The sequence below is a fragment of the Carassius carassius genome, chromosome 17 (genome assembly GCF_963082965.1).
Source record: "Carassius carassius chromosome 17, fCarCar2.1, whole genome shotgun sequence".
NCBI lineage: Eukaryota > Metazoa > Chordata > Actinopteri > Cypriniformes > Cyprinidae > Carassius > Carassius carassius.
Genome location: NC_081771.1, coordinates 11,101,132 through 11,126,362, shown reverse-complemented (window position 1 = coordinate 11,126,362; position 25,231 = coordinate 11,101,132). Strand labels below are relative to the sequence as shown.

The 25,231-nt window shown below is 36.5% G+C and overlaps 3 protein-coding genes across 5 annotated transcripts in view; 2 read left to right on the top strand and 1 right to left on the bottom strand.

The window, feature by feature from the left end:
• On the bottom strand, positions 1-4,714 carry chst7 (carbohydrate (N-acetylglucosamine 6-O) sulfotransferase 7). Its single transcript, XM_059570888.1, has 2 exons — positions 3,380-4,714; positions 1-990 (listed from the first exon to the last, which is right to left on the bottom strand). The coding sequence occupies exon 1, from the start codon at positions 4,651-4,653 to the stop codon at positions 3,403-3,405; it is 1,251 nt and encodes a 416-aa protein (XP_059426871.1). The 5' UTR covers positions 4,654-4,714; the 3' UTR covers positions 1-990; positions 3,380-3,402.
• Positions 4,715-7,368: 2,654 nt separating this feature from the next.
• tubgcp5 (tubulin gamma complex component 5) lies at positions 7,369-17,917 on the top strand. 3 transcript variants are annotated; one of them, XM_059570887.1, is made up of 25 exons: positions 7,369-7,445; positions 7,592-7,644; positions 7,757-7,910; positions 8,145-8,198; positions 8,296-8,404; positions 8,486-8,582; positions 8,657-8,736; positions 9,367-9,502; positions 9,599-9,716; positions 9,870-9,959; positions 10,469-10,562; positions 11,813-12,071; positions 12,298-12,500; positions 12,595-12,710; positions 13,406-13,674; positions 14,815-15,013; positions 15,189-15,377; positions 15,453-15,635; positions 15,738-15,822; positions 15,929-16,049; positions 16,281-16,432; positions 16,525-16,650; positions 16,803-16,891; positions 17,030-17,130; positions 17,502-17,917. In XM_059570887.1, exons 3-25 carry the CDS (start codon positions 7,777-7,779, stop codon positions 17,546-17,548), a joined length of 3,051 nt encoding a protein of 1,016 aa, XP_059426870.1. In that variant the 5' UTR covers positions 7,369-7,445; positions 7,592-7,644; positions 7,757-7,776; the 3' UTR covers positions 17,549-17,917. The 3 variants fall into 3 exon arrangements, 2 of the variants coding, with proteins under 2 accessions (XP_059426870.1, XP_059426869.1); XM_059570886.1 differs by lacking the exon at positions 7,369-7,445 and having other exon boundaries at positions 7,470-7,644; XR_009438095.1 differs by lacking the exons at positions 7,369-7,445; positions 17,030-17,130; positions 17,502-17,917 and having other exon boundaries at positions 7,469-7,644; positions 16,281-16,436; positions 16,803-16,825.
• A 667-nt stretch (positions 17,918-18,584) lies between these two features.
• Positions 18,585-25,231, top strand: part of cyfip1 (cytoplasmic FMR1 interacting protein 1) — a 36,628-nt gene continuing 29,981 nt past the window's right edge. The window contains exons 1-3 of the mRNA XM_059570885.1: positions 18,585-18,820; positions 24,882-25,002; positions 25,098-25,187. Coding sequence (XP_059426868.1) covers positions 24,886-25,002; positions 25,098-25,187 — 207 coding nt within the window. The 5' untranslated portion in view covers positions 18,585-18,820; positions 24,882-24,885. The remainder of the gene's footprint in view (positions 18,821-24,881; positions 25,003-25,097; positions 25,188-25,231) is intronic.

Here is a 25,231-nt window from a genome sequence, read left to right as displayed (position 1 = left end):
TTGTTTACAACAAAAATGTATGTTCAAGTTTTATTTATAAATAACAGATGTTTTCATTAATTAATTCTGACGGTTCACGTAACTTTAGAGTAAATGTTGTTTAGAATGACAAAACAATGTTAACGCAATAATAGTGTGAATGCTGTTGAGCAGTAAAAGCACAAAAACACCTGTATCCTCAAAGAATGATTGTGCGTTTTAGATTTAGATGAGACGTTCTGCCTGTTTAACTATTCAAATTGCAATCCTATCCTCTTCATACACAAATGAACACATTCTGCACAGCCCAGTGCAGACTTCGTATGAAAAGAACAAACTGGTGATGTCCAGGGGGAACTGGGAAATCTCACACCAGGGTTAAGACCTAGGGGAGAGAAATCTGAATTTTATAAATTCTTTCTCCACCCTTAAATTTCTATAGATCTTCAGTTCACTCAATTGCACTTTGTGCTTCACAGACAAGTTGTGCATTCATGTTTTTATTGGGCAGTACCACAGAAACTGGAATGTCCTTAATGCATAATCCTCTTTTCATACATAGTTGATGAATGCCTAGAAATGTTTTGATTCTGAAATCCTCCCAGTGAATTGAACACTCAGTGGGATGTCTGTCTGTCTGTCTCCGGGCCTGGTGCATGTGTAACAGCACGACTGCACGTAAGGACCCGGTCCTGTGTGTCTGATTATGGGCTGCTGGGGATTGGGCAGGGATTACTGCGGATGAAATCTGTCTGTCAGGCCGTTTCATTCTCTCTTGCTGAATGTGTTTCCCCTCTTTGTTATTATTAGTCTTTTCCTTACAGGAGTCTTGTCAGTATCAGTTGAGGTCGATAGGCTTGTGAGTGTTTCTCTTCTGTCGTCTACTCTGCGCCCCGTGGCGGCAATGTGAGGGAGCTCTCGGGGTATTGCTCCTCAGCTCCATCCGTGTGTCGTAGTTTCATATCAGGCTGTTCCCCCTCTGTCCTCCTGTTCCTCCAGCACATCAGGCTTCTACAGCAAAGAGGGAAACATAACTTAGTTTTTTTTTATTAATATGGACGTGAAGACATTGGGATGTTTACCGAAAACAATGATTTTGTATAGAATGTCAACAAAGTTCACTCATAAAAGCACAGTGTGTCATTTCTGCATCGCTAGTATTTGTCACAGATATTCAGCGTGTTCCTATAGGCCTACTCATACTAGAAGCAAATATTAGTTTAATAGTTATTATTGTGATATGAATCGCTATATTATTTACTACTGGTATTTAAATTATTATAAATGTATTTAAATATAATAATCTAATATTAGATTTTTATTATTATTATTATTATTTATTTTGATTATTATTAGTTTGTTTCTTTTGGTATTTTTACCCTGTAAGACAATGCATTATTATCAGTAGTAGTATATTTTAATTACATTATTACATTAATACAATAATAGTAATACTAATGTTAAAATATTATGATTATGTAATTAATTAAAAGTCGCTGTGTGCGTCTGGTGCCAACGTGTCTAAGTGTCGTCATGGCAGAGCCCTCACAGATTGAGCTGGTGACAGGCTCAGCTCAGGGAGCACTGGTCCCTCCAGGGCCTAATCAAAACAAAGCAGTCCCTATTTAAGCCTGTTCCAACCACGTGTGGTCGGTCTGTTAGGTCACACCAGCCCCCCTCATCACATGATGCTGATGGGGATGACAAAGAAGCCTGTATCATGATCCATCGCTGTGTTATACAGCAGAGTTTACATGCCTCGCCATGAAATCGGACTCGAGCATGATGGCTAATTGATTTGACACATAACCCAGTCTGATATTTTTACAGGTCACAGTGTGGAGAGGATATTTATGATATGATGTGCTGACTTGACATATCTTGGTTAAAATTTCTACATATTCAAACATTAACATTAAACTAGTATATTTATAAATTAACATTAATCTAACTAGAAACCTGCTGTTTATGATATACAATGCATTATTTAATGTTAATAACCTTGTAAAGGGTTCCCAATGGTAAAAAAATACTATTTTGTATCTGTGAATCAATGATGTTGACATATTTTAGCTATACGAGAATCTATAACTTTATAAAACAACATGTTTTCTCTTCCCAAGAGGTCGTCGAAATTTATAAAATCAAACTTGGTTCTCTGAAGACATTTGTATGTATCATTATACAGATCAGAACTGACACCTTCAGCCTTTGTTATAAAGCTGTCAGTCACTCGGTGTATGTGCATGACATTCACATATAGCTACTGCACAACAGCACACTGCAGATAAAATCAATGTACATCTTTACAACTACACAAGTTTCATAATCAATCTGGGACTCACACTCTTCTCATCTAATGGGCAGAAGCATTAATGTGTAGTCGTACTAGCTGAATGTAAAACCAAAACTCACCCATCGAACAAATTTAAACTCTGCGCTATCTAAAGCAGGAGAAAACATTGCATTTTGCACACATCTGTTTGACGTGATAAAGAAGAGTAGTAGGACATAGTGACTCTGTTACAGATATAACATGTAAATATCATTAATTACAATATATGAAGGGCAATCCCCCTAAAAGTATAGTATACTATAGAGTATATATAATCCAATCCTTTTCTTTTAGATTTAAATTCCGCTTTACAAAACAATAACACCTTAATTCTGTACTTATGTAACTGTATTTCAATTAAATTACTATATGTAGTACATTTTACAGTGATGGTATCAGATGTAATAGTATGGTACTTTAATACATACTATGGTATTTAAATGGATTTCAAAGAATGCTGCGATGCATATACTGGTACATATTCAGTTACCTTATAAAAGTGTACAGTGGGAGTGCCATAATACAGTACAAAAGTTTGGGGGTGGCAATTTTAGAATTATTTTTTACTAAAGAAGTCTCTTATGCTCACTGAAGATACATTTATTTGATAAAAAATACAGTAACGACTGTATATTAAGTATTATCATAACTTCTATGTGACAACAGTCTTCAGTGTCACATAATCCTTCAAAAATCATTCTGATTTGGTGCTCCTGACACATTTATTTTTATTATCAATGATGAAAACTGTTGAGCTGGTTACTGCTATTGTAACAAGTGTGATATATTTTTTTCAGAATTCTTTGATGAATAAAAAAAGTTGTAAATAGAATTTTTTTTAACAATATAAATGCCTTTACTGTGCCCTTTCTGAATAAACGGCAATAATAATAATAAACTTACTGACCCCAAACGCTTGACCAGAATTATTAATAATATTGCAAAATGAACACTAATGTGAAGTGTGATATACTTAGTCATCATTGAGCCCAATTACGTTGTTATTTCACTAAGTTCTGGGACTATTGGGGACTGAACTGTTGAGATTCAGATAGGTACACATACCATAAAGCAATGTTTTGGTGGTTTTAGGTGTTGTCCATGTTCCTCTTCTGATAGCCCAGCTGTCTCATGACCTCGCTGCAGTAGGCTTCGACCTGGTTCACCTGCTCCACGTTCAGCCTTTCCCTCCAGGCGAAAATAGCCTCCTTGGCATCTCTGGATGATATGAGGAAAGGTTTATCCGAGGAATAGCCCTGTCCGTGGGTCATGTTTATCACAAACTTCTCCAAGGCCGGAGAAAGGGTAAGGTTGGAGAACCGATAGAGTTTCTGGAGCTCGTCCACGGGTCTGAGGACCAGGTCCTCGTATTTCAGCTGCATGTAGTTTCGCTTCACCCACGGCGGAGCGTTCATGACGAGCAGCATGTCGTTGAGCCAGTTATCGCATATTAGCTCCATCGCGCTCGAGACGTAGTTCTCTGCACGGTGGACTCTGTTGCTAGGCACCAGAAGGCGCTTGTATTTGTCGCTCTGCTTCTTGCTCCTCAGCACCTGTATGCTCTCCTTCACCAGAGCCAGCTTAGACTTAAGCCGAGAGTTATGAACGGCCCGGGGGTCGCGAAACAACTGGACTATCTGGAGGTTGATGGCGGGGTCTCGCATGAGGGGAACCAGAACCGCCAAATCTAAAACCCGCACGTCTTTGATGACCATCACAGGGTACTTTTTGCACTCTTTCTCCAGCTCTTTGAGATCTCTGTGGTGGCATTTGCTACACACGTCTCCTTGAACCAAACCGATTTCGTGCTTTTTATACGCTTTGCAGAGAGGCTCGGAGCAAATGACCTTGTTGGTTTTCCAGCCGAAAATAAAAGAGGTGGTTACGTTGGACGAGCCCGCGTAGAGTTTTAACACTGAGAAATCGCATCTAAACAGAGAGTTCATCATGTCTCTCACTGCTCCTTGTAAACTGCCCGCATCTCCGGGATAAAGCGCTTGCCACATATTCCACATGGGCTCGTATAAATAAAACACATCGGGATGCTGATTAAATAGTTCCCCTAAAAAAGAAGAGCCTGTCCTCCAGGTTGCGTGGAGGTATATGTGCGTCCTGGACTGACTCCTGTTGCCGAAGTCCTCCACCTCCGTTGAGTTGCCCGTCCTGGTGCTGCTCCACAGGGCGATGGTGCTCTTCAGATCGGGACACTTTTGTTGCTGATATCCATCTTTAATGTGGGACGATTTGCTCCGGTAATCTAGTACGTAGGGAATTAAAAGCAACACCACTGAGTATCCTAGAATCAAGATGATGTATTTTTTCTGAAGCTTTCTCTTCATGGCCTCAGCTGAGTGAGAGACGCGGATCTCGGCGAACTGAGGCGCCAGCCTCGAAGGACACTGTTAGATTACAGCAGTAAAGTTTGGAGGGTGGAATCTTTTCTCAGCCGTGATGCAGAAAGCCCCGCCTCCTGTGCCAGGATTGGCTAGTGGGAGTTGCTCATAAGTGGATTGTGATTGGATAGTTAGGAAGTCACTCATATAGGCTGAAGGGCGGGGGGGAAATTACACCAACCTCAACTAGCAAAATTATAATTAACTTATAATATATAATTCCTTATAATATATAATTAACATCACTGTGCGATATAAATGTGCCATATTTTGATATTATTAAAAGGGAAAGTTAACATACAGAAACACCAAACCATTGTTTGGGCAAGCTAAACAATGTAAGGTATTATAATAAGGTATGCAATGCTATACCCACTGGATTGTTAAGAATAATCCAAAACTGCCACATATTCCACATGGACTCGTATAAATGAAACATCTGATCTTGTATCTTGACTGTAGTTTCTCTTCCCTTATTGAAAATATGTAATGTTGACCTTTTAGACAGTAAGTGTATTAACAAACTTATTTACAAAGAACTTAAACATGTTATCACTTATGATTATCAGTGTCACTTTCTGGGATATGTTGAAAGGACAAAGCTTTTATCTGTTATATGGCATACCCAGTTGCTCCAAAGGTCAAGGAGACTCATTACAAAATGATGTTTAGGATTTACCCAGTTAGTGACTTTATACAAAAACCATTTCATTTCGAGGTGGATACTTGTGGTTTCTGTTCTTCTTTTCCTGAAACACTTTTTTTTTACTGTAAGGCTTCTTCTAAATCTTGGTTGGATACATAGCTGGTTGTCAGTAAAAATTGAGACAATTCCTTCTATAACTCAACAACATGTCCTCTTTTTTAAGTGTGATTTAAATTCATCCTTCTCTGATGTTGTAAATTTAGTTTTGTTGATGGGTAAATATCATATCCATACTTGTAAATGGAAGAAATGTAAACCGTCCTTCAATATATTTTCATGTGAGTTTGCTAAAATGTTTCAGAGCTTTAAATGGTTCAAAAAACATAATAGAAAATCTGAAAAGTTGTGCTTCTCTTTGTCAAAATATTTATTACTTTAGTATTTTTTCTCTTTATAATGTCTATATCGACTACAACTTTGTTTTCATACATGCTTCGTGTGTTTATTATTATTAATTTTTGTTTATTTTTCTTCTTTTTGAATGTAAACTCTGTGTTTGTCTCAATGCAAGTGTCTTACATTGTTGGTTGTTCCATGTCTTGTATGTACATTAACAACAATAAAATAATTAATTTATATATATATATATATATATATTGATATATATATATATATATATATATATATATATATATATATATATATATATATATATTTATATATACATTACAGACCAAAAGTTTGGAAACATTACTATTTTTAATGTTTTTGAAAGAAGTTTCTTCTGCTCATCAAGCCTGCATTTATTTGATCAAAAATACAGAAAAAAATTTAATATTGTGATATATTATTACAATTTAAAATAATTGTTTTTAAATTTATTATGCTTTAAATTATCATTTATTTCTGTGATGCAAAGCTGAATTTTTAGGGTCATTATCACATGATCCTTTAGAAATTATTCTAATATGATGATTCATTATCAAAGTTGGAAACAGTTCTGCTGCTTAATATTTTTTCAGCACATGTGATACTTTTTTAGGATACTTTGATGAATAAAAAGTAAAAAAAAAAAAAAAAAAGAAGCTATGTTTTTAAAATATAAATATTTTGTAATAAAAATATACACTACTGGTCAGTAATTTGGGGTCAGTATTTTTTTTTTCTTTCTTTTTTTTAAATAAAATCAATACTTTTATTCAGCAAGGATGTGTTAAATTGATAAAAAGTGATAGTAAAGAAAATATATTATTAGAATATATATTACAAGAATTTTTTTTTTTTTTAATAAATGCAGTTCTTTTTAACCTTTTATTCATCAAATATATTAGACAGCAGAACTGTTTCCAACACTCATAATAAATCAGAATATTAGAATGATTTCTAAATGATCATGTGATAGACTGGATGTTACATGTGACACTGAAGGCTGGAGTAATGATGCTGAAAATTCAGCTTTGCATCACATGAATAAATTATTTTTTAAAAGTATATTCAAATAGAAAACTATTATTTTAAGTTGTAATAATATTTCACAATATTACTGTTTTTTTCTGTATTTTTGATCAAATAAATGCAGGCTTGATGAGCAGAAGAAACTTCTTTCAAAAACATTAAAAATAGTAATGTTTCCAAACTTTTGGTCTGTACTGTGTGTAACCGGATTATATATATATATTATATATATATATGGATATATATATATATTATATATAGGGATGGAGGCAGCAACAGGGGAAATGATAATAAATGTATTAATTCTAATAAAATACTGTCAGCATCACTATCACAAAAACAGGTTTGTGCTCATAGACATCTATCTATCTATCTATCTATCTATCTATCTATCTATCTATCTATCTATCTATCTATCTATCTATATATAATTTATTTTTTTCTTTTTAGTTTTTCTCTTCAGAACTTTTGTTTTGTTTTTTTTTTTTTTTTTTTTTTGTCTGGCAGTGTCGCGTCATGTTTAAGGCTACTCGATAGGTGGCAGTGAAGCTCCCTCCGGCGTTATTATTGTTCACGCGACACCAAAGAAGTAGCATCTGGAGGGATGGAGGCAGCAACAGGGGAAATGATAATAAATGTATTAATTCTAATAAAATAAACTCATTCAAACATTGCCCTAAATTCGCCATTCGCAATCGGATTATATTCGAGAGATACACGTATATTTTCGACTAATCTCTGACATGTAGCGAACACCTTTGTCATGGTTTCTTGTTTTGCTAGCCGCAGCTGTTGACAACGACTCGCTACTGTCAGCATCACTATCACAAAAACAGGTTTGTGCTCATAGACATCTATCTATCTATCTATCTATCTATCTATCTATCTATCTATCTATCTATCTATCTATCTATCTATCTATCTATCATTGTTTTGCTTGTGTTTCAGTTGAAGCTTCAATCATCAGAATGGCTCACTGGAGCAGGTTTGAGAAGGAGCTGGAGCTCGAGACCAAGAGACTCATCTCACATTATACTTCCATTCAGGATGAGGAAGATCAGAACTTCCAAATGGCTCTAAAATTTGCCTGGTCCAATTTCAAGTTAGTATTTTTCAAGTGAATTTATTCAGCCATTTACTTATTACTTTAATCGTGGCTTTGAATGTATTTGTGAAAAGGACCCTGAAGAAGAAGTGGAGGAAAAAGAAGTGTAAATGAGTGTGGAGCCCCAGCTTGTTTTTTTTTCCCTTTTGCAATTAATATTTCTTCTTCTTTTTTTTTTTTTGCACATAAAAACAAAAGAAAGCTCTCATCATATTTTTCTCCTCTGGATAGGTTTCATCGTTTCCTTGATGCCAACACACATAATGTACAGCGCTCCATTAATGGGTTAGTCTGAAGCTTTAAACAATTCTGGGCACTCTTTTGTGATATGCTGATGTTTTGATATTATGATATTAATTTTTCCGGTTTCTCTTTTTCCCAGGATTCATGAGAAACTCATGATCCACTCGGACTTAAGTAAAGCAGAGAGTTGGTTAAGGCTAACTGAAGAATTTCTCAGTTCTCCTCTTCCTAATACTGAGGGAACCAAGGTAGGATAACTCTGACATCATTCTCATGATTCTTAGATCCCTACATTTGCTGAATGTCTTTATTACTCTGTCTGTTTTCAGACTGATGTCCACTATAGTGTGCTGGCTTTATTGCTCCATCTGTCCGACTCCCCGTCCAACACAAACTACTGTGAAAGACCTAGACTGAAAGAAACTGGTTCGGCTTTTCTTTAGTGTCAGCACATGCATACTCTTGGACAATACTACTTCTACTAATGTTTATTTCTGCAGAGAAAGAAGACAAGTTTGACTGGGCCAAGTACCTTATGGAAGGAGAAGATCTTGATACTGGACCCTTTCCAGACACTCCAGTGAGTGATCAATATTACACTATTATATCAGATCTGGTCTAGCATCATATACTAAAAGTCTGGGCGATATGGCATATAAATGATTAGTAGTTACATTTCAGCTTATTAATCTAAATATTTGTACTTGCTATTTATTTTTCTATCAGATGAGCCATGGTTTTGCCTTTTGAAGTAGATTTAAAATATTTAAAGCATACACATTTTTATATGTTTATTTGAAGTAAAATACTCTCAGTTTTTGATAACATGTTTAATTTAATTTTGGTTGTTATTTTTGCTCGTTGTTTTTTTTAAAAACATGTCTATATCTTTTTTTTTTTTCTGTTTATTAGATTTAGTTTAGTATTAGTTATTGTTATATGTAAATTTCAACTAAACAAACTAGGCAACTCTTTTTATTTAAAGCAAATAAATGTATTTTAGATAACTCTAATAACTTCAAAAATTCTTCTGACAAAGAATAATTGTATTTACTAATTATAACTTATTTACAGCAATATAACAATACGTAGTACTTAACAGCAATATTCACCTGCATGTCTTATGAAACATTTAAAAACTGTTCTGTACTATATTGACTATAGATATTATTCATAACAGAGCAGCACAGATCATTTAATCTCTTGGCAGGAATGGTCTGAGGATGAAAGTGAAGACGAAGATAGCCAGCAGCCCCTGAGCAGAGAGGATTCTGGTATACAGGTGGACAGAACACCTCAGGAGGACCACGAGCAGAATGACAAGACTGTCCAAGTCACCTGGACCGGTATGGGACAGTATCAGCACATTTTCTCATAGTAACCCTCAGTTAATGAAGGTGGTTTTCAGGGCTCCTAGTTCTTACCGAGTCTTGTGTGTGTAGTGGGTGATCCAGACTCCAGGGCTTGGTTGGAGCAGCATATTGTCACTTCGTATTGGGTTCCCAACTCTCCCCGCTTTCCACACAGCCTCCACCTGCACTCCAATCTCTACAATGTCTGGTAAGACATTTTTGCTTCTAATGTCTTTTTCGCTTACTTCACAAGGGCATTAATTAGAACCTTCTGTCATGATTTAATATGATTTTAGAAGCAAATACTGTTTATTTGAGAGTAGAATGTTGTCATTGTGCATATCGCTCTCTTTCTCTCCAGGGATCAGCACCTGTATAACACTGGGCCTCTTTACCTGCCTGAGGAGAAGTCTTTTGTTACAGAGACACAAGTGATTCGGGAAACTCTTTGGTATGATTATATACTGTATATATACCATTCAGGAGTTTGGAAGTTTCTTATTGTTTATAGTCTTTTATGCTCACCAATAGTGTATTTATTTAACATTATAAAAATTTCAAGGAGCATAAGAATAATTTTTTAGTTTTTTTTAGCAACAATTAATTCAGTCTTCACATAACCTTTAAAAATCAATATTCTAGTCTAATAAAGTCTAATATTCTCATTTGGTGCTCATTTATTGGCAATTATTATTGATGCCAACAACAATAATCCATATATATACATGTACATATATACTGGACAGACATGCAGGAAAATGCATATGCTAAATTTGTGAAAATGACATATGTGGATAGAGATCAGAATGCTTCACACCTGTTGAAACCTGCAGGGAAAGAGCAGTTCTGGGATGGAGTTTTGTCTTCTCAAGATCAGATCTGCACTGGTTGCTAACACACGTTTGTTTACTTACGCAGAAGAAAACACATGCTCACATGTTTATTTCTGCCTCTCCTCAGGCTCTTCTCCGGTGTAAAGAAACTTTTCATTTTCCAGTACAATGATGGCAAGGTGACTGTGAGGAATGATGTGGTGGTCACACATCTAACTAATGTGAGTGGAGACAGTTTTTCATTTCTGTATTTATTGGGATAAACTCGAACACAGGCATTCATTAATACAAATATTACACTACAAAAAAGCCAAATGACACATTTTATGAATATGTTTTTATTTTATTTTACAATATATAATTTTTATTGAAATATTTTTTTTAAGTTATATTATTGACTAAGGCACATTTAGATGCTTTTAGTTTTTTTGAATAAGCTGTTACATTACATTTACATTTATTCATTTAGCAGACGCTTTTATCCAAAGCGACTTACAAATGAGGACAGTGGAAGCAATCAAAAAGAGCAATGCAATATAAGTGCTATAACAAGTCTCAGTTAGGTTAACGCAGTACACGTAGCATGGGCTTTTAAATAATATAATAAATAAAAAGAAAACAGATAGAATAGAAAAAGAATAGAGCAAGCTAGTGTTAGAGGTCTTTACACACACACACACACACACACAAACATACATACACATATATATACAAACATACATATACATTATATATATATATATATATATATATATATTTACACACAATTGCATAACAAATGAAACTAGAATATAAAAAGATTGATAGATAAAATAGATTTTTTTAAAGAATAGAATTAGAATAGTGAGTGTTAAAGTTAGAGGGTCAAATAAAGATGGAAGAGATGTGTTTTCAGCCGATTCTTGAAGATGGCTAAGGACTCCATACTAAAAGTCCGTAAAAGTGACTTTGTGCTTCTTTGGGATGGCACAATAAAGCAACGTTCACTTGCAGAACACAAGTTTCTAGAGGGCACATAAGTCTGAAGTAACAAATTTAGGTAAATGGGTGCAGAGCCAGTGGTAGTTTTGTAGGCAAACATCAATGCCTTGAATTTTATGCGAGCAGCTATTGGAAGCCAGTGCAAATTGATAAACAGAGGTGTGATGTGTATTTTTTTTTGGCTCATTAAAAATTAATCTTGCTGCCGCATTCTGGATTAATTGTAAAGGTTTGATAGAACTGGCTGGAAGACCTGCCAAGAGGGCATTGCAATAGTCCAGCCTGGACAGAACAAGAGCTTGAACAAGGAGTTGTGCAGCATGTTGCGAAAGAAAGGGCTTGATCTATTGATTTGTTATCCTATTACGATAATTAATGAGAGACTGTTTAAATTATGTTGTTATTATGAATACTTATGAAATTGTGCAAGAGAGGTCTTAATGATTGGTTCAAATAGCTTTTTTTGATCTACGTATGTGTTGTTGTACAGAACTGTCTTCACTCTGTACTGGAGCACATAGCAGCCTATGGGCAGGCTGTTTCCCGACTGCAAAAGTTTATTGATGAAGTGACCGGCCACAGTGCAGAGCCTTGTCCTCCAGGACTTAACTCTTCCTCCTCCTCATCCTCCAAGAAAAGCTCTGATCCTCCCTTTAGGACCTACCAAGCGTTCGTGTGGGCCCTGTATAAATACTTCACCAGCTTTAAAGAAGAGCTCAATACTATTGAGAAAGACATTATTGCCAAAGGTCAGATTTTCTTTGTGTCTGCGCTCTGAAAAATATATATTTCGAAGTTGTAAATAAATATGTACGTTTTATATGAAATTAAAGTATATTAGTATGTTTTACTAGAAAATACTATTTCAGTCTTTCGACTTTCTTAGTGAAGGTTGGTTTAAAGTTAATCCTACACCATTTGTTTTCAGTTATTTTTGTGTTGTTATAGTATTGATTCTGTGGTGATTCTTCATAGATGAGACAGTGACTCTGTCATCTGTGCTGGAACGGTTGAGTCCTCATCTGGCTCAGATCACCATGCTGCACAGGGTTTTCTGCACAGGAGTGGCTGATGTGCCGCCCGGAACGCCCAATGTGTTAAGAGCCTCACATTTACTCAACACACTCTACAAGGCCATAATAGAGTATGACAGCGTGGGTGAGGCCTCCGAGCAGTCTGTAAGTGTGTCTGTTTTAAATGTTGAGCATTAGATGCATACATTTGTACATTTACCAATGTATCTCTGATGCCATTTTTTCTCCTTCCTATCAGGTGGCGCTCCTTTTCTCTCTCTGGGTAGAAACAGTCAGGCCATACCTTGAGATTGTAGATGAATGGATTGTTCACGGTCACTTATTTGACCCCGCTAAAGAGTTCATAATTCAAAGGTACAACAGCATTTTTGTATTTTTTTTTTTTTATGTGTATGAACACTGCCATTCAGAAGTTTAGGGTCACTTTTAAAAAAAAAAAAATTATAAGGAGTACGATTTTTATTTCCGTAAAGATACTAATACTTATATCCAGCAAAGACAAATGCTGTTTTGTTAACTTTGAATTCAAAGAATTAAGTAAAAAAAAAAAAAGGTTTCCAGGAAGAACTGTTTTCAACATTGATAAGATTAAAGAAATGTTTCTTGATCACCAACTATATATTATATAGCATATTAGAATGATTTCCAAAGGATCGTGTGACACTGAAGACTAGAATAATGGCTGCTGAAAATTCAGATTTGCCATCACAGGAATAAATGACATTTTTAAATATATTAAAATAGATTACTTATTAAAATTGCTATTTTTTCTGTGGGCAGGCATGATAAGAATAAAATGATTCTTTCAAAAACATTAAAAAATCTTACCGACCCCAAACATTTAAACAGTTAGGAATTCCATACAGTCAGCTGGTCATTATCACAAAATCAACCACTTTTTAGGGTGATGCAAGACCCCTCAGTGTCGTGTCAGGGTGCTTTTCACTCTTTTGGGGTCTAATTTGCACTAACCACCATCTGCATCCGCCTTATCCTGCTAAATACACACCTGCTTATCAAATGAATAAATATATGGACATGTTTACTAGGAACAAAGATGTACCAGTAAACCACAGGGACTTCTGGTACGCCACGTACACGCTGTACAGTGTGTCTGAGACGGTGGAGAGCGAGGAGAGGCTCAGCGACGCTGCCAGTGGAAGCTCTGGTGGAGAGCAGGCGTCCAGCAGCAGACAGCACACCATGGTGTCCTTCCTCAAGCCTGTGCTCAAGCAGATCATCATGGCTGGCAAATCCATGCAGCTGCTGAAGAACCTGGACTGCAAGGAGACCGAGCAGCCTGATGGATCCTCCAGAGGTCAGTGTCAGAGAGGATGACCTTTTTTTTTTCAGTATTAGTTTCAGTTCTTGTCCTGTATAACATAAGACATTTGTTCCCTCTTCCCCTATGATGACACATGCAAAATAATACAAAGTTGTCAAAAATAACCATACAGCGCTTTAGCAGTTACTGACAAGGACATGTGCTATAACTGTACCAGTGCTGCTACAATTAGCAGTAACTTGGCATCCATGGACACATATGATTCAGCATCATGAACTTCATCCACGTAGATCGAGCGTCAGCCGGAGGGTGCGTCAGAGAACAGCTAGTCACCAGTCTGTGTTCATGGCACAGACTTAGAAATATATTCATTTATATTTTGCATTTTATTCAAGGCCTTTGTAGATTATATATATATATATATATAATTTTATTTTTCTTCTTGTCATGTCATGAGTTCCCAAGGTGAAATTTGAAACATCATATTTCTAGAACTGTATCATCATGGAAATTTATACAATATTTAAAAAGTCGTGCATTTCTATAATAAATATACATTTTTAATATTAAGCTCTTAAATATTTTGAGTAGAAATTCCTGAGAAAATTTTATGTTTTTGTGATGTATTATTATTTTTTCCCATTAATTTTATATTGATACTCAGTAATTCTAATTCCTTAAAAAAAATGAAAACAAGCAGCCGTCATTAAAGCAGATACAAGGAATGTCATGGCTTACGTGCTGGTAGTCCTGCATGATTAAAAAGGTTATAAAAATGTCAATAATTATTGATACGAATGATATGAAACATTGTCATTGATGTATTTTGTAGCGATTATCACCCAGCCCTACTTGCCTGTTCTTCTAATTTTGTTTTTAGACAAAAGGGGCCTTGGAGTCAAAAAAGTTAAGAACCATTGAGTTAAATGAGATGCTAATTTAATTTGTAATGTCTTTACAGTGTTACTTCTCTGCAATTCTATTATAACTTCATCCATATTGTTTTCCAGTTTCAGTTAAATTTTTTGTTGCATGCTCATGTTTTTATATTAGTAACATTTTCATTAATGATAACCTTTTGTTTTGTGTTTTAGTACGTTTACTTCATTTTCAGAATGTTTCCTATTGCCTACTATGTCTTAACATTTCTGACGGTGAATTGTCTCTCTGCAGATGCCGAAAGAAAGAGTCTGTACACGCTCTTTTTGGAATCAGTGCAGACACGTCTTCGGCATGGAGAAGACTCACCCACCAACATGGTAACCGAGCAACAGGCCACTAAAAAGAGTCTGATCAAGATGCAGTCCATTGTAGCACGTCATCTGGAGCTGGACGACATCCATGACCCCCTGCTAGCCATTAATTTTGCAAGGTAACAGCAGAATACAGAATAACTGATTTGATGTCACTGAAGTCCACAGAAAGATGTTAAAAATAGATTTGTGTTTTCAAAGATTTCAGTGATATAAAGGCACTAACCTGTGTTTGGTCGGTCACAATTTCATTAGCTTGTTTTCCATTGAGGTAATGTGTGTTATCTCTTGCAGGCTTTATTTAGAGCAGAATGACTTCCATGAGAAATTCTCTGGCAGCGATGTGATTTTGGACCGCTCCTCTGAGTCTGTGACCTGTCAGACGTTTGAGCTCACGCTCCGCTCCTGTTTGTATCCACATATTGAGAGGAGATACATCGAATGCTGTGGAAACCTCATGAGAACCCTGAAAAAAGACTACAGGTTAGATTGAATCTTTTGTGCAGTGTTGCTTTGTAGCGCATTTATCCTTAACCCTCTCATTTCTTTTTATCTTAGGCTTCTTGGGTACTTGCAGGCCATGAGAAACTACTTCCTGTTGGAGGCTGGGGATACTATGTATGATTTCTACACAGCCATCTTTGACAAAGTCCTGGAGAAGGAGAGCTGGCAGCAGCTGGCGTTCCTCAATGTGCAGCTTCAAGAGTCTGTTGGACAGCGCCACCCAGAGGACAGCAGCCGGTACTGCACATAATCTCTAGAGATCCTGTGGTTTACCAATCAACCCTGCCTGATACCACTCCATATCCTGTGGTTGTTTACACATTTTTCTAATGATTCCAGGTTGTCTATATTTCTTGAAACTATTGACCCTGCAAGAAAAAAACAGCCAGTGAATAACCTTGATGGTCTCACGCTGAGTTATAAGGTTACGTAACATTTTTTTTGCTTTTTATGGTTTGAAGATTGTAACATGACATGATATTTTTATATCATGCATGTTATATGAATGCCTTTTTATTTTCTCTTACTAGGTTCCATGGCCTGTTGATATTGTTATTAGTTCAGAGTGTCAGAAAATCTACAATCAGGTCTTCCTACTGCTGCTTCAGATCAAATGGGCCAAATATAGCCTGGACACATTACGATTCAGTGGTGAGTTATGATTTCTCTTCTGAAGTTTTCATCACTTCAGTGTAGTTGTCATAAAGTTAGTGGATATTATTACAAAAAGGATATGCTATTAAATGGCAGTAAGATATTGATGTACTTCGTATTTATGTAACTTCATAGTTCCATTGTATCTCATTTTAGTTTAGTACTTTCAAATCAGGTTGGTTTCAATTCACTATTTCAGATGAGATCTTATATAGAGTCTTCCCACAGATTTGACAGTCGCCGCTAAGAGGCAAGAGGGAGGCCACTCTGAGGAAGGCACAGCCAAAGAGCCCGTAAACCAGCAGATTCATAGGATGTTTCTCCTGAGGGTCAAACTCATGCACTTTGTCAACAGCCTCCATAACTACATTATGACAAGGGTAGGTCTGATGTACATCAAATATGTATTTGTTTATTTGAGTTCAGACTTTCTTAGCTTGTAGACATACACCTTGCTACATTTCATTCGCAGATCCTCCATAGTACAGGTCTAGAATTTCAACACCAAGTACAAGAGGCGAAGGATCTGGACCAGCTCATCAAAATCCACTACCGATATCTGTCCACCATTCATGACAGATGTCTGCTCCGAGAAAAAGTAAGAGGGATATATACAAGGCAAAAATTGCAGTCTTTATTTATTCCGTAAGCTGTCTTCCCCATGATGGTTGGCCTAGTTTTTACTTTTAAACTGTTATAGATGTCTGTGTTATTTTCGATGCATCAATTCAGGTTACTGTGTCTTTGCAGGTCAGTTTTGTCAAGGAGGCCATCATGAAAGTGCTAAATTTAGTTCTCATCTTCTCAGACAGATGGCAGGCTGGTTTTGGGGCCTGGAAGTAAGTTCAAAACTCTTACATCATGTTTGGAATCTCTTTAGATGTTTCAGTCTAGCTACTTGTCCTCATCTTGCAGCTTCCACTTCATTCACTTTTTCGGATTTTACCATTCGTAAAATTACCATTTTCTCCCCTCAGAATCGAGTCGATTGACAAAATGGAGTCGGACTTTAAAAACTGTCACATGTTTCTGGTGACTATTTTAAACAAGGCCGTGTGCAGAGGCTCATTTCCTCATTGTAAGTCATACAGTGCTGTGCATTTGCAAGAAACTGTGAATCTCACTATCCCTGTTCAGATGTCGTCTGTATTTAACTGCAAACAAGAGCAGTACATTATGGAAATACAGTAAACTATTGGTGCTATTTGTTGTATTAACTGTAAAGTACCGGTTTTTTTTTTTTTTTTTTTTTACTGTTTTCAGAGTTCATTACTAGTTATTAAAATACAGTAAAAATCACCATTGAGGATAAAAAATAAAAAACAAATGTCCCACTGCAAAAACAAATGACACTGTAACATCTTTAAAATTATTCTTTTTTCAGTTATTAATGAGTGAAGTCAGAAATATTTAGTTTTACTCACCATATGTCCCTGTTTTCTTTCACAGTGGAGTCCCTGGCATTGTCGCTAATGGCTGGATTTGAGCAGTGTTAACAGATTGAACATGGATTCAATCCAGAGCACCGAACACAAGACAGATTATTTATTGTACTGCTGCATGACGGCTACTGTACTGTTCTTGTTCGTCTCTACCAGGATATCTGACATCATAGCACATGAGAGAGACAAAATCACAATAGCACTACAATAGTACAGAAGTAGCACTTTGTGTCTATAAACAGTGAAACTTGTGTTAAAATTGTCTACTCTGTCTACAGCACAGTTAATGCATCAAGATACTTAACGTAATGTTTTGTGGACAATCTGACTGTTTGTATTTCATCGTTGTTGGCCTGTGTTATGGCTCAATATGTCAGATGTAAATGTAAGCGGCCTTTACATGCAGTGGATATGTGAAGCGCACAAGACTAAAGCAATTTCTATTATGTATATTACATGCAACAGTGAAAAGAAAACCTTAGATTTCAAGTTTAAATCTTGTACATAATATAAACGAACTGAAAATTCTATGCTACATTTGTATGTAGTTCAAGCCTATATTTGTATTATTTGTAGTTGCTTAAGGCCTTTTTTATTGTGCTGAATGGATTGCATATTTTACATTAAATTACCATTACTTAGAGAACCAATGCTGCCTCATACTTGTTTTTTATTTATAAAAAAAAAAAAAAAAAATATATATATATATATATATATATATATATATATATATGAAATACACAAAGGTGGAACATAGGATGAGGTAAGGAAATATAAAAGCAAAAAATATTTACAAGCTGTAGCATACATAAAGTTTGGATATTTACATATTTACATTTCGCACTATATTCTACACGATGGAAACTATACCTGCGTCCCAATGTGCATACTATGCATCCTAAACTCTATGTGAAATGAGTCATTTTCAGTACTATTTAGGACAGATCGAGTGGCTAGTATGCATTTCACATTTCTAAATCCCTCTTCTGCACTCACGGCTGTTTAGTGCGGATTTTTCCTGAAGGACTGTGTTCCTGAACGCCCCCTGCTGGAAGTGCGCTGTACTGCGGCGCTGGAGTTTCCTGTTGAATCTCCCTGTAGAGCGCAACAGGAACTTCCAGCACGAGCTGCGCCAGCGACAAGCACTCACCGCGAGCAGGATTCCTCCGCAAACTCCCTCAACTACTCCAAAACCGCCACATATTAACCACCGAAAACGGCCCAACGGGTTTCCTTCATCCTCTCAGCCACACCAGAACTGGAAACCACAACATAAAATGCATGAATGAATAGTTGAAGTGGATTGTTTTGTCCTGGAAAACTCTAGTAAGTTGTGCAGCTTTGACTTAACGTTACTTTCATTCTGGGTGTTGTCTTTTTTCAACCGCTGTCTTTGTAGTTAGTCAGTTAAAGTTAGTCGCCGTTCGCGTAGTTTTGTTCTGAAATATGTTTGTTTTAGTATGCGAAAGACCGAATGGAAAGGTATTTTAGGGTTGACTTTCTTTGAGTTGTTTGAACTTTTACGTTGTGGGTGAGGTGGGCCCGCACGCGACTGCGCAAAATTAGAACGCTCATATTAAAATAAACGAGGCTGTCTGAACTGCAGACGCGAGAGAACGCTTCGGAGCTTGTAATGTGTGAGTTATGACGTGTAGTTGGGGTGAAATATGTATATATATATATCAACTGTTAGTTGTGTTTCTGTATGTTCTATTGTCGAACAGCAAGTAATGTAACGTTAGTTATTTGGAAATCTTGATGTAATTTATTTCTTGTGTCCTAACCTTTTAGATATTATATATTTTGTCATGCTTGCCTGTTAAATACACTCATGAGAGCATTTTTTTCTGTATGTCTGTCTAATAAATCTGCACATCCTTTTGGGGAAAAATGACCCAGATATATAAAATATAGGTCTGAAAATATTGGTTTCACACTTCTATCTGTAGATCTATGTAGTTGTTAACTGAGTGCTGAATGTGAAACTAATAAAAAGTAGTTGGTGACGGTAAAAAAGTATGCTTTAAGAAAAATGCCCCTGACAATGAGTTCAAGTATATGCAAATATTGCCCTTTAGTAATAATAATAATAAAAAAGATTCAATGAATTTACATATATAATATGTTCCTTACATACGTTTAATTGTTTTGTTTTACATTACATTTTAAAATGAAGGTTTACAGAAACGGAAACCTTATGATCAGAGCAATCAACTTCAGTTAATCAGAGCATTGTAAACTTTCAGATTGTCTTTTAAATCCATGCAAGTTTGCTTCTTCAGTGCAGATTAAGACTAAACATGGATTAAACCTATCTGTCAGGGGTGGTTGACATCAAAAATCCCTTTAGTCTAGAACTAGGCTTAGTCTATGTCTGTAGTCGTACTTCTTTATGGACTGAAAATGACTTAAAGACAGAAAAGAGGGGAATGTCTCATTGGCTGGAGGTCAGTGGGATTGTTGGAAGTTCAGGCAGGCCGTTCATCAGCCCACACCCTTATGAGTTTCTGATAATGATGCTTTAGGAAGTCATTTGTTCCTCTGTGGCAGTCTGAGTGGGTTTTATGATTCAGCAGATCATTTAGAACAAATGAAGCCACCAACAAACAAAGACCATAGGTCATTTATTTCTACTGGCGAAATCTGCAGGGTGTTCTTCTGACCATTTGCGTATGCAAAATGCTTGTTAAAATATATGGACCATTTTCACAGGCTGTGAATGTAATTAACATTGTTAATAAAGTTTTTTTTTTTTTACTTTTTTACTCATCATTTTGTAAGTGTACATTTATATCCCTATATTTTGTGTTTTATTACCTTTGCATTAAATAACAGAAAACTGGTTAACATTGCTGTCGCTGCATGATGGATTGACAGTAATTGTGAAAAGGGTCCATTGGTGGTCATTTGATTTGTGTGTTCATTATTTATTAATTTTCTAAGGTGAGTAAGTGGAGGGCCGCATCACGCCTGCCTCTAGGAGGTGAAACGCAACAGTCATACGCCAATGTAGCACCAAAGGGCATCTTTAGGCTTAATCGATTCAATCAATTTGGTCACAAGTCTACTTTGATGTACTTGAAAAAATGTTTGTGTAATGCAGCAGAATATGCTGTTGCTCGTCATCACATGCAAATTGAGTCTGTGCATTTTTTTAGTGTGCATACTGAGATGTGAAAGTGGCATTTATCAGAAAAGTGTTTTTTTTTTTTTTTTTTTTTTTTTAAGATAGCACAACCAAGGTGTGCTTCAAGTTGTGAAGTTTTTGTAGATGTGCCACCACCTCTGCTGCTAATGTGAGTGTGAAGATCTATGCAGGTGTTAAATCTGCAGAGAATGTGGTGCAGAAAAGGCCGTTTTCATTCTGTATGCAGCTGGAGTTGAGGTCATGTTTTGGCATGGCTAGATATTATGCATCAACACGCTTGGAAATCTTCTTCTTAGTGTGCTAGAGAGCCGCTGTTCTTTAATACTGACTTAGTGGACGTCAGAGAATAAAATAGCTCAGGGCAGGTGGCCAGACCAGGGCATATGGGGTCAAACTGAACATGGCAGAATGAGTCTCAGGGAATGTTTAGCCTGGCTGGTTTTGAGATTTTTCGATTTTCAAAGGACTTTGTGACTTCAGAAGGGACAGTTCATCTGAAATTGAAAATTCTATGATTTACTCACTCTCTGGTTGTTCCAGATCTGTATGAGTTTTCTTCTGCTGAACACAAAAGATGATGTTTTAAGTAATCTAGGTAACCAACATCTGGTCCCCATTGACCTCCATAGCATTTTCTTCATTACTATGGAAATCAGTATGTTCAACAGAAGAAAGAAGGTTTGGAATAATTTGTTGCTGAGCAAAAGATAACAAAATTAAAATTTTTGGATGAACTGTACCTTTAATGTAATGTATACTCTTTCTCTGCACCCAGATATCCAAGTTTATTTGTTCGCCAGGTGACTCAAAATGCGTAATATTTTGTCTTTTGACAACCCCAAGGCTTTTGCTAAAACTACAGATTGACCTTCTGCATTTTTGTACTTCCACCCTAAATCTGGTTCAGTTCAGGTGTGTAGAACTTCAGTGACATGATGAGGCTTGAAAAGCCTGTGGAATGATTGTGGCCTCTAAACATCATTGCATTGCTATATCTGCAGTGGTCTGATGGAGCTAAACACATTATTGTCAAGGACCGGACCTCTAGGCCTAATGATCTGCCATGATTACTGCCAATAACTGTAATAACAAAAGACAAAATTTCTGATTGCATGTCAGCATTTTTTTCGAGGAATGAGTCAACTGAAAAATGTGATCAGGGAACTACTGCAGTGTTAAAGAGGAACGATGTTCAGCTTAAGACAACTTCCTTTTTGCCTCACAGCGATTAACATAAGGCTGTTTAATCCCAAACATTTATGGATTGTGATCATTTAGATCCGCATTATATTTGAACCTAGAGTGAAATGCGCTAGACTGTTTATTCAGCTACAACTTTTGTTCAATTTTCACAGATAAAACCACAATATTGTTCTAACATTTTTTCTTGTTGTCCACAATTTCTTACCCACTTCCTTTTTGATGAAAGATACTGACCCTAACGGTTTCATGCTGTTAAGCTTACAAAAAAAAAAAAAAAAAAAGAATTGCATTTTGGCAATTTAAGGGACAGTAGTTTGCATCATGGCTGGATTAGCTGCTCGTTTATGAATATTCATAATATGAGTTTAATAATAGAGCTGCCAGAAGTGGGTGTAACATGCCTTAGGAAATAAAACCAGCTGCTATTACAGCAGCAGCTGTCACTGTACATACACACTAAGGGCAGAGTAATCATGTGATGTCAGTTCTGAGTTACATCACTTTATTTGTGTAGATCCCAGTTCATTGTGAAAGCTCAGATTGCTGCGATGCATTTCTGTTTGGGTTTGATAGGTTCTGTTAGTGCTGCATTATGACAAGTTATAATTATTGATTAATAAAAGGACAAAAGCTGTCACTGGTGTGGTGCACTGGGGCTTTATTTACCCCTAAAGCATGTTAGTACCTTAAAGTATTTATTACCATAAATGTAATTACATACCAGATTGGTTGAAGAACATTCTAATGGGTGCAGTTATGTATGCAAAAGTAGTTCCAGGCTGGTCTTGACTGCATTACATGTCCATATCACTTTGTCAAATGATTTCAGTTATTTTACAGCAAAACAACAAGCAAACACACACATGCAGTATATGGAAACACACGGAAACATACACACACACACACACACACACACACACACACACACACACACACACACACAACAGAAACATGCTGTTTGCACTGCTCTCATGATTTTATCTGTAAAATAGTTTAGCTATTTAAAGCTACATGACATTTGTCACAAGCGAGGTAACAACTGCGCTGTTCTTGAAGAAGATGAACTTTTCACTATTTGACAGTCGTGCTATTAGTAGAGATGCTGCTACTGATCACTGCTCAGAGATGCACAAACTCAGGTAATTCACTCACTCTTAATCTCTCTCTCTATCTATCTATCTATCTATCTATCTATCTATCTATCTATCTATCGGTCTATCTATCGGTCTATCGGCCTATCTGTCTGTCTGTCTATCTATGTCTAACTTCATTAATGACTGCATAAGTCTGCTATCAATTGCTCAATACTCTGTTACTAGGTCTAAAAGGACGTTTAGATGTTGGATGAGAGTAAGAATCATCTACTTGTACATATTAAAACATATTTTCTGTGGGTCTTAAAAAGTTGTTAAAGAGTCTTATTTTACCTGTCTCCAAATGAAGGCTTCAAGGTGAAATCAGAGCAGAAAGTCTTGGTTTGGAGCAGAGCTATTCAGGAGGACATTAGCTTGCTTGCTTGCTTTCTTTATTTCTTAAAATGAATATAAAGCAGTGTAGATTGTATTTTAAAACTTTGAAGTAGGGCTGATAACTTTTTGTGTTCATCTAGATATTTACATTTAGAAAGAATATTTCACAAAACCTGCAGAAACCCAGTGTATGTATGTGTATATTTAGTTTTTGTAATAGACATCAAATTGAGTTTAATCTCAATAATCAAAAGTAGTGTTCTATCTCAAATTTCATCACCTTTGACTTAAACTCGGGCTTGCAAAAGTAATATTATCCAAACAGCTTTCCAAAATGCTGTCTCTTCTTCCCATCCCCCATCTGGCAAAGGAATAGTCCGTCTCTGTTTACATTCTTCAGGAAGTCATTCTACAGGTGGATTATACTTAGAGTTTTCTCTGCACATTGCACAGAGATGTTAACATTAAAACAAATGATGCTCTTCAGCTTCAATTGAGTGTGTACGATTTGCATTTAAAAGTACAGCTGCTCAGTCAAAAGCAGCTGCCAGTGTCAACCGCAGCAGTGTGTCTGATAACATCACTATGTTTCTCTAGAGACTCGCTGTTCTTCATGATAGACTGCAGACCCTACTCTTTTCTATTCGCTTGCTTCCTGATAATGCCTCCTTCTGCTTTTTTTTCCTCTGTGAAGTTCTCTTTTAACTCTAAAAGTGCAGCACCATGATCAGCTACACTTTTACTTTTTAAATATGTCTAAATGTGTGTCAGTAATAGCCACAGCTCACTATGGATATCTACAGTGTTTATCTGTAGGAATCTCTCCAAGACCACAGCAGCCCCTCTCCATTTCCTCTGGCTTTCATCGCGTTTCCTCTTTTGATGTCCTTTAATTGTCTGTCAGCTACTTCTGTGTGCTTGTGGCCAGTATTAGTTTCAGCAACAAGCAAGCAATTAGTTTTTCCTGCTAAATGTGAAACTGCTATAAAACATGACACCTAATCACAGCCAAGCAGATGATTTTTGTTCCATGTACAGGCTCTGGACCCGTGAGAACAAAGCTATAATCGAAATCATTGTATCTCAGTGATTTGTTTTCAATGTAATAATAGTTGGAATTTCTAGCAGTTTAATCACTGTCAGCATGAAAGCCTCTAGTCTATACAGTGAAGTAGTATTATTATTTTTGTTGCATCGTGCCAGTTTAGCACACAGTATGAGGTTTTGCCCCATAAGGGGAAGAGAGGAAGTAGGAGCACTTTCATTCTGACAGCCGACGCTGTGAGGTGTGAAAAATTGCCCAGTTGCAACGATAAGGGAGAGTTTTTTTGGTTGTTTTGATGTTTTATTTTTTTCCTGTCAGCTAGAAACCTCTCGCTTGCCTTTGCGCTGTTGCTATAGTTTTCAAACATTGACATTAGTTGTTGATGTTTGCCATTTGTTATATCAAATATTAAACATATCTGACGGTATGAAACAGTATTGCGCAAAGAAAAATGTGTGAATGGTACTGTTCTGATTAATTCCTCACTTTTGGGTGAAATGGAAAGTATGTGTTTGGTTCTAGAGTGATGGCGTCCGCGGTGACTCTAGAAGATGCTCTGTCTAATGTGGACCTGCTGGAGGAGCTGCCACTTCCAGATCAGCAGCCCTGCATTGAGCCTCTGCCCTCCTCGCTCGTTTACCAGGTGACAACCGACCTAGACCTTCAGTTTATTTATATAAACCCAAAATACCTGAAGACAGTGCATAACCAAGTTTTTTTTCTTTTTACCACCCTTAGCCTAACTTCAACACCAACTTTGAGGACCGCAATGCTTTTGTGACAGGCATTGCACGTTACATCGAGCAGGCCACCGTCCACTCCAACATGGTAAGATCTTCTCAACATTTCCACAAAATCAGGCAGCTGTTCAA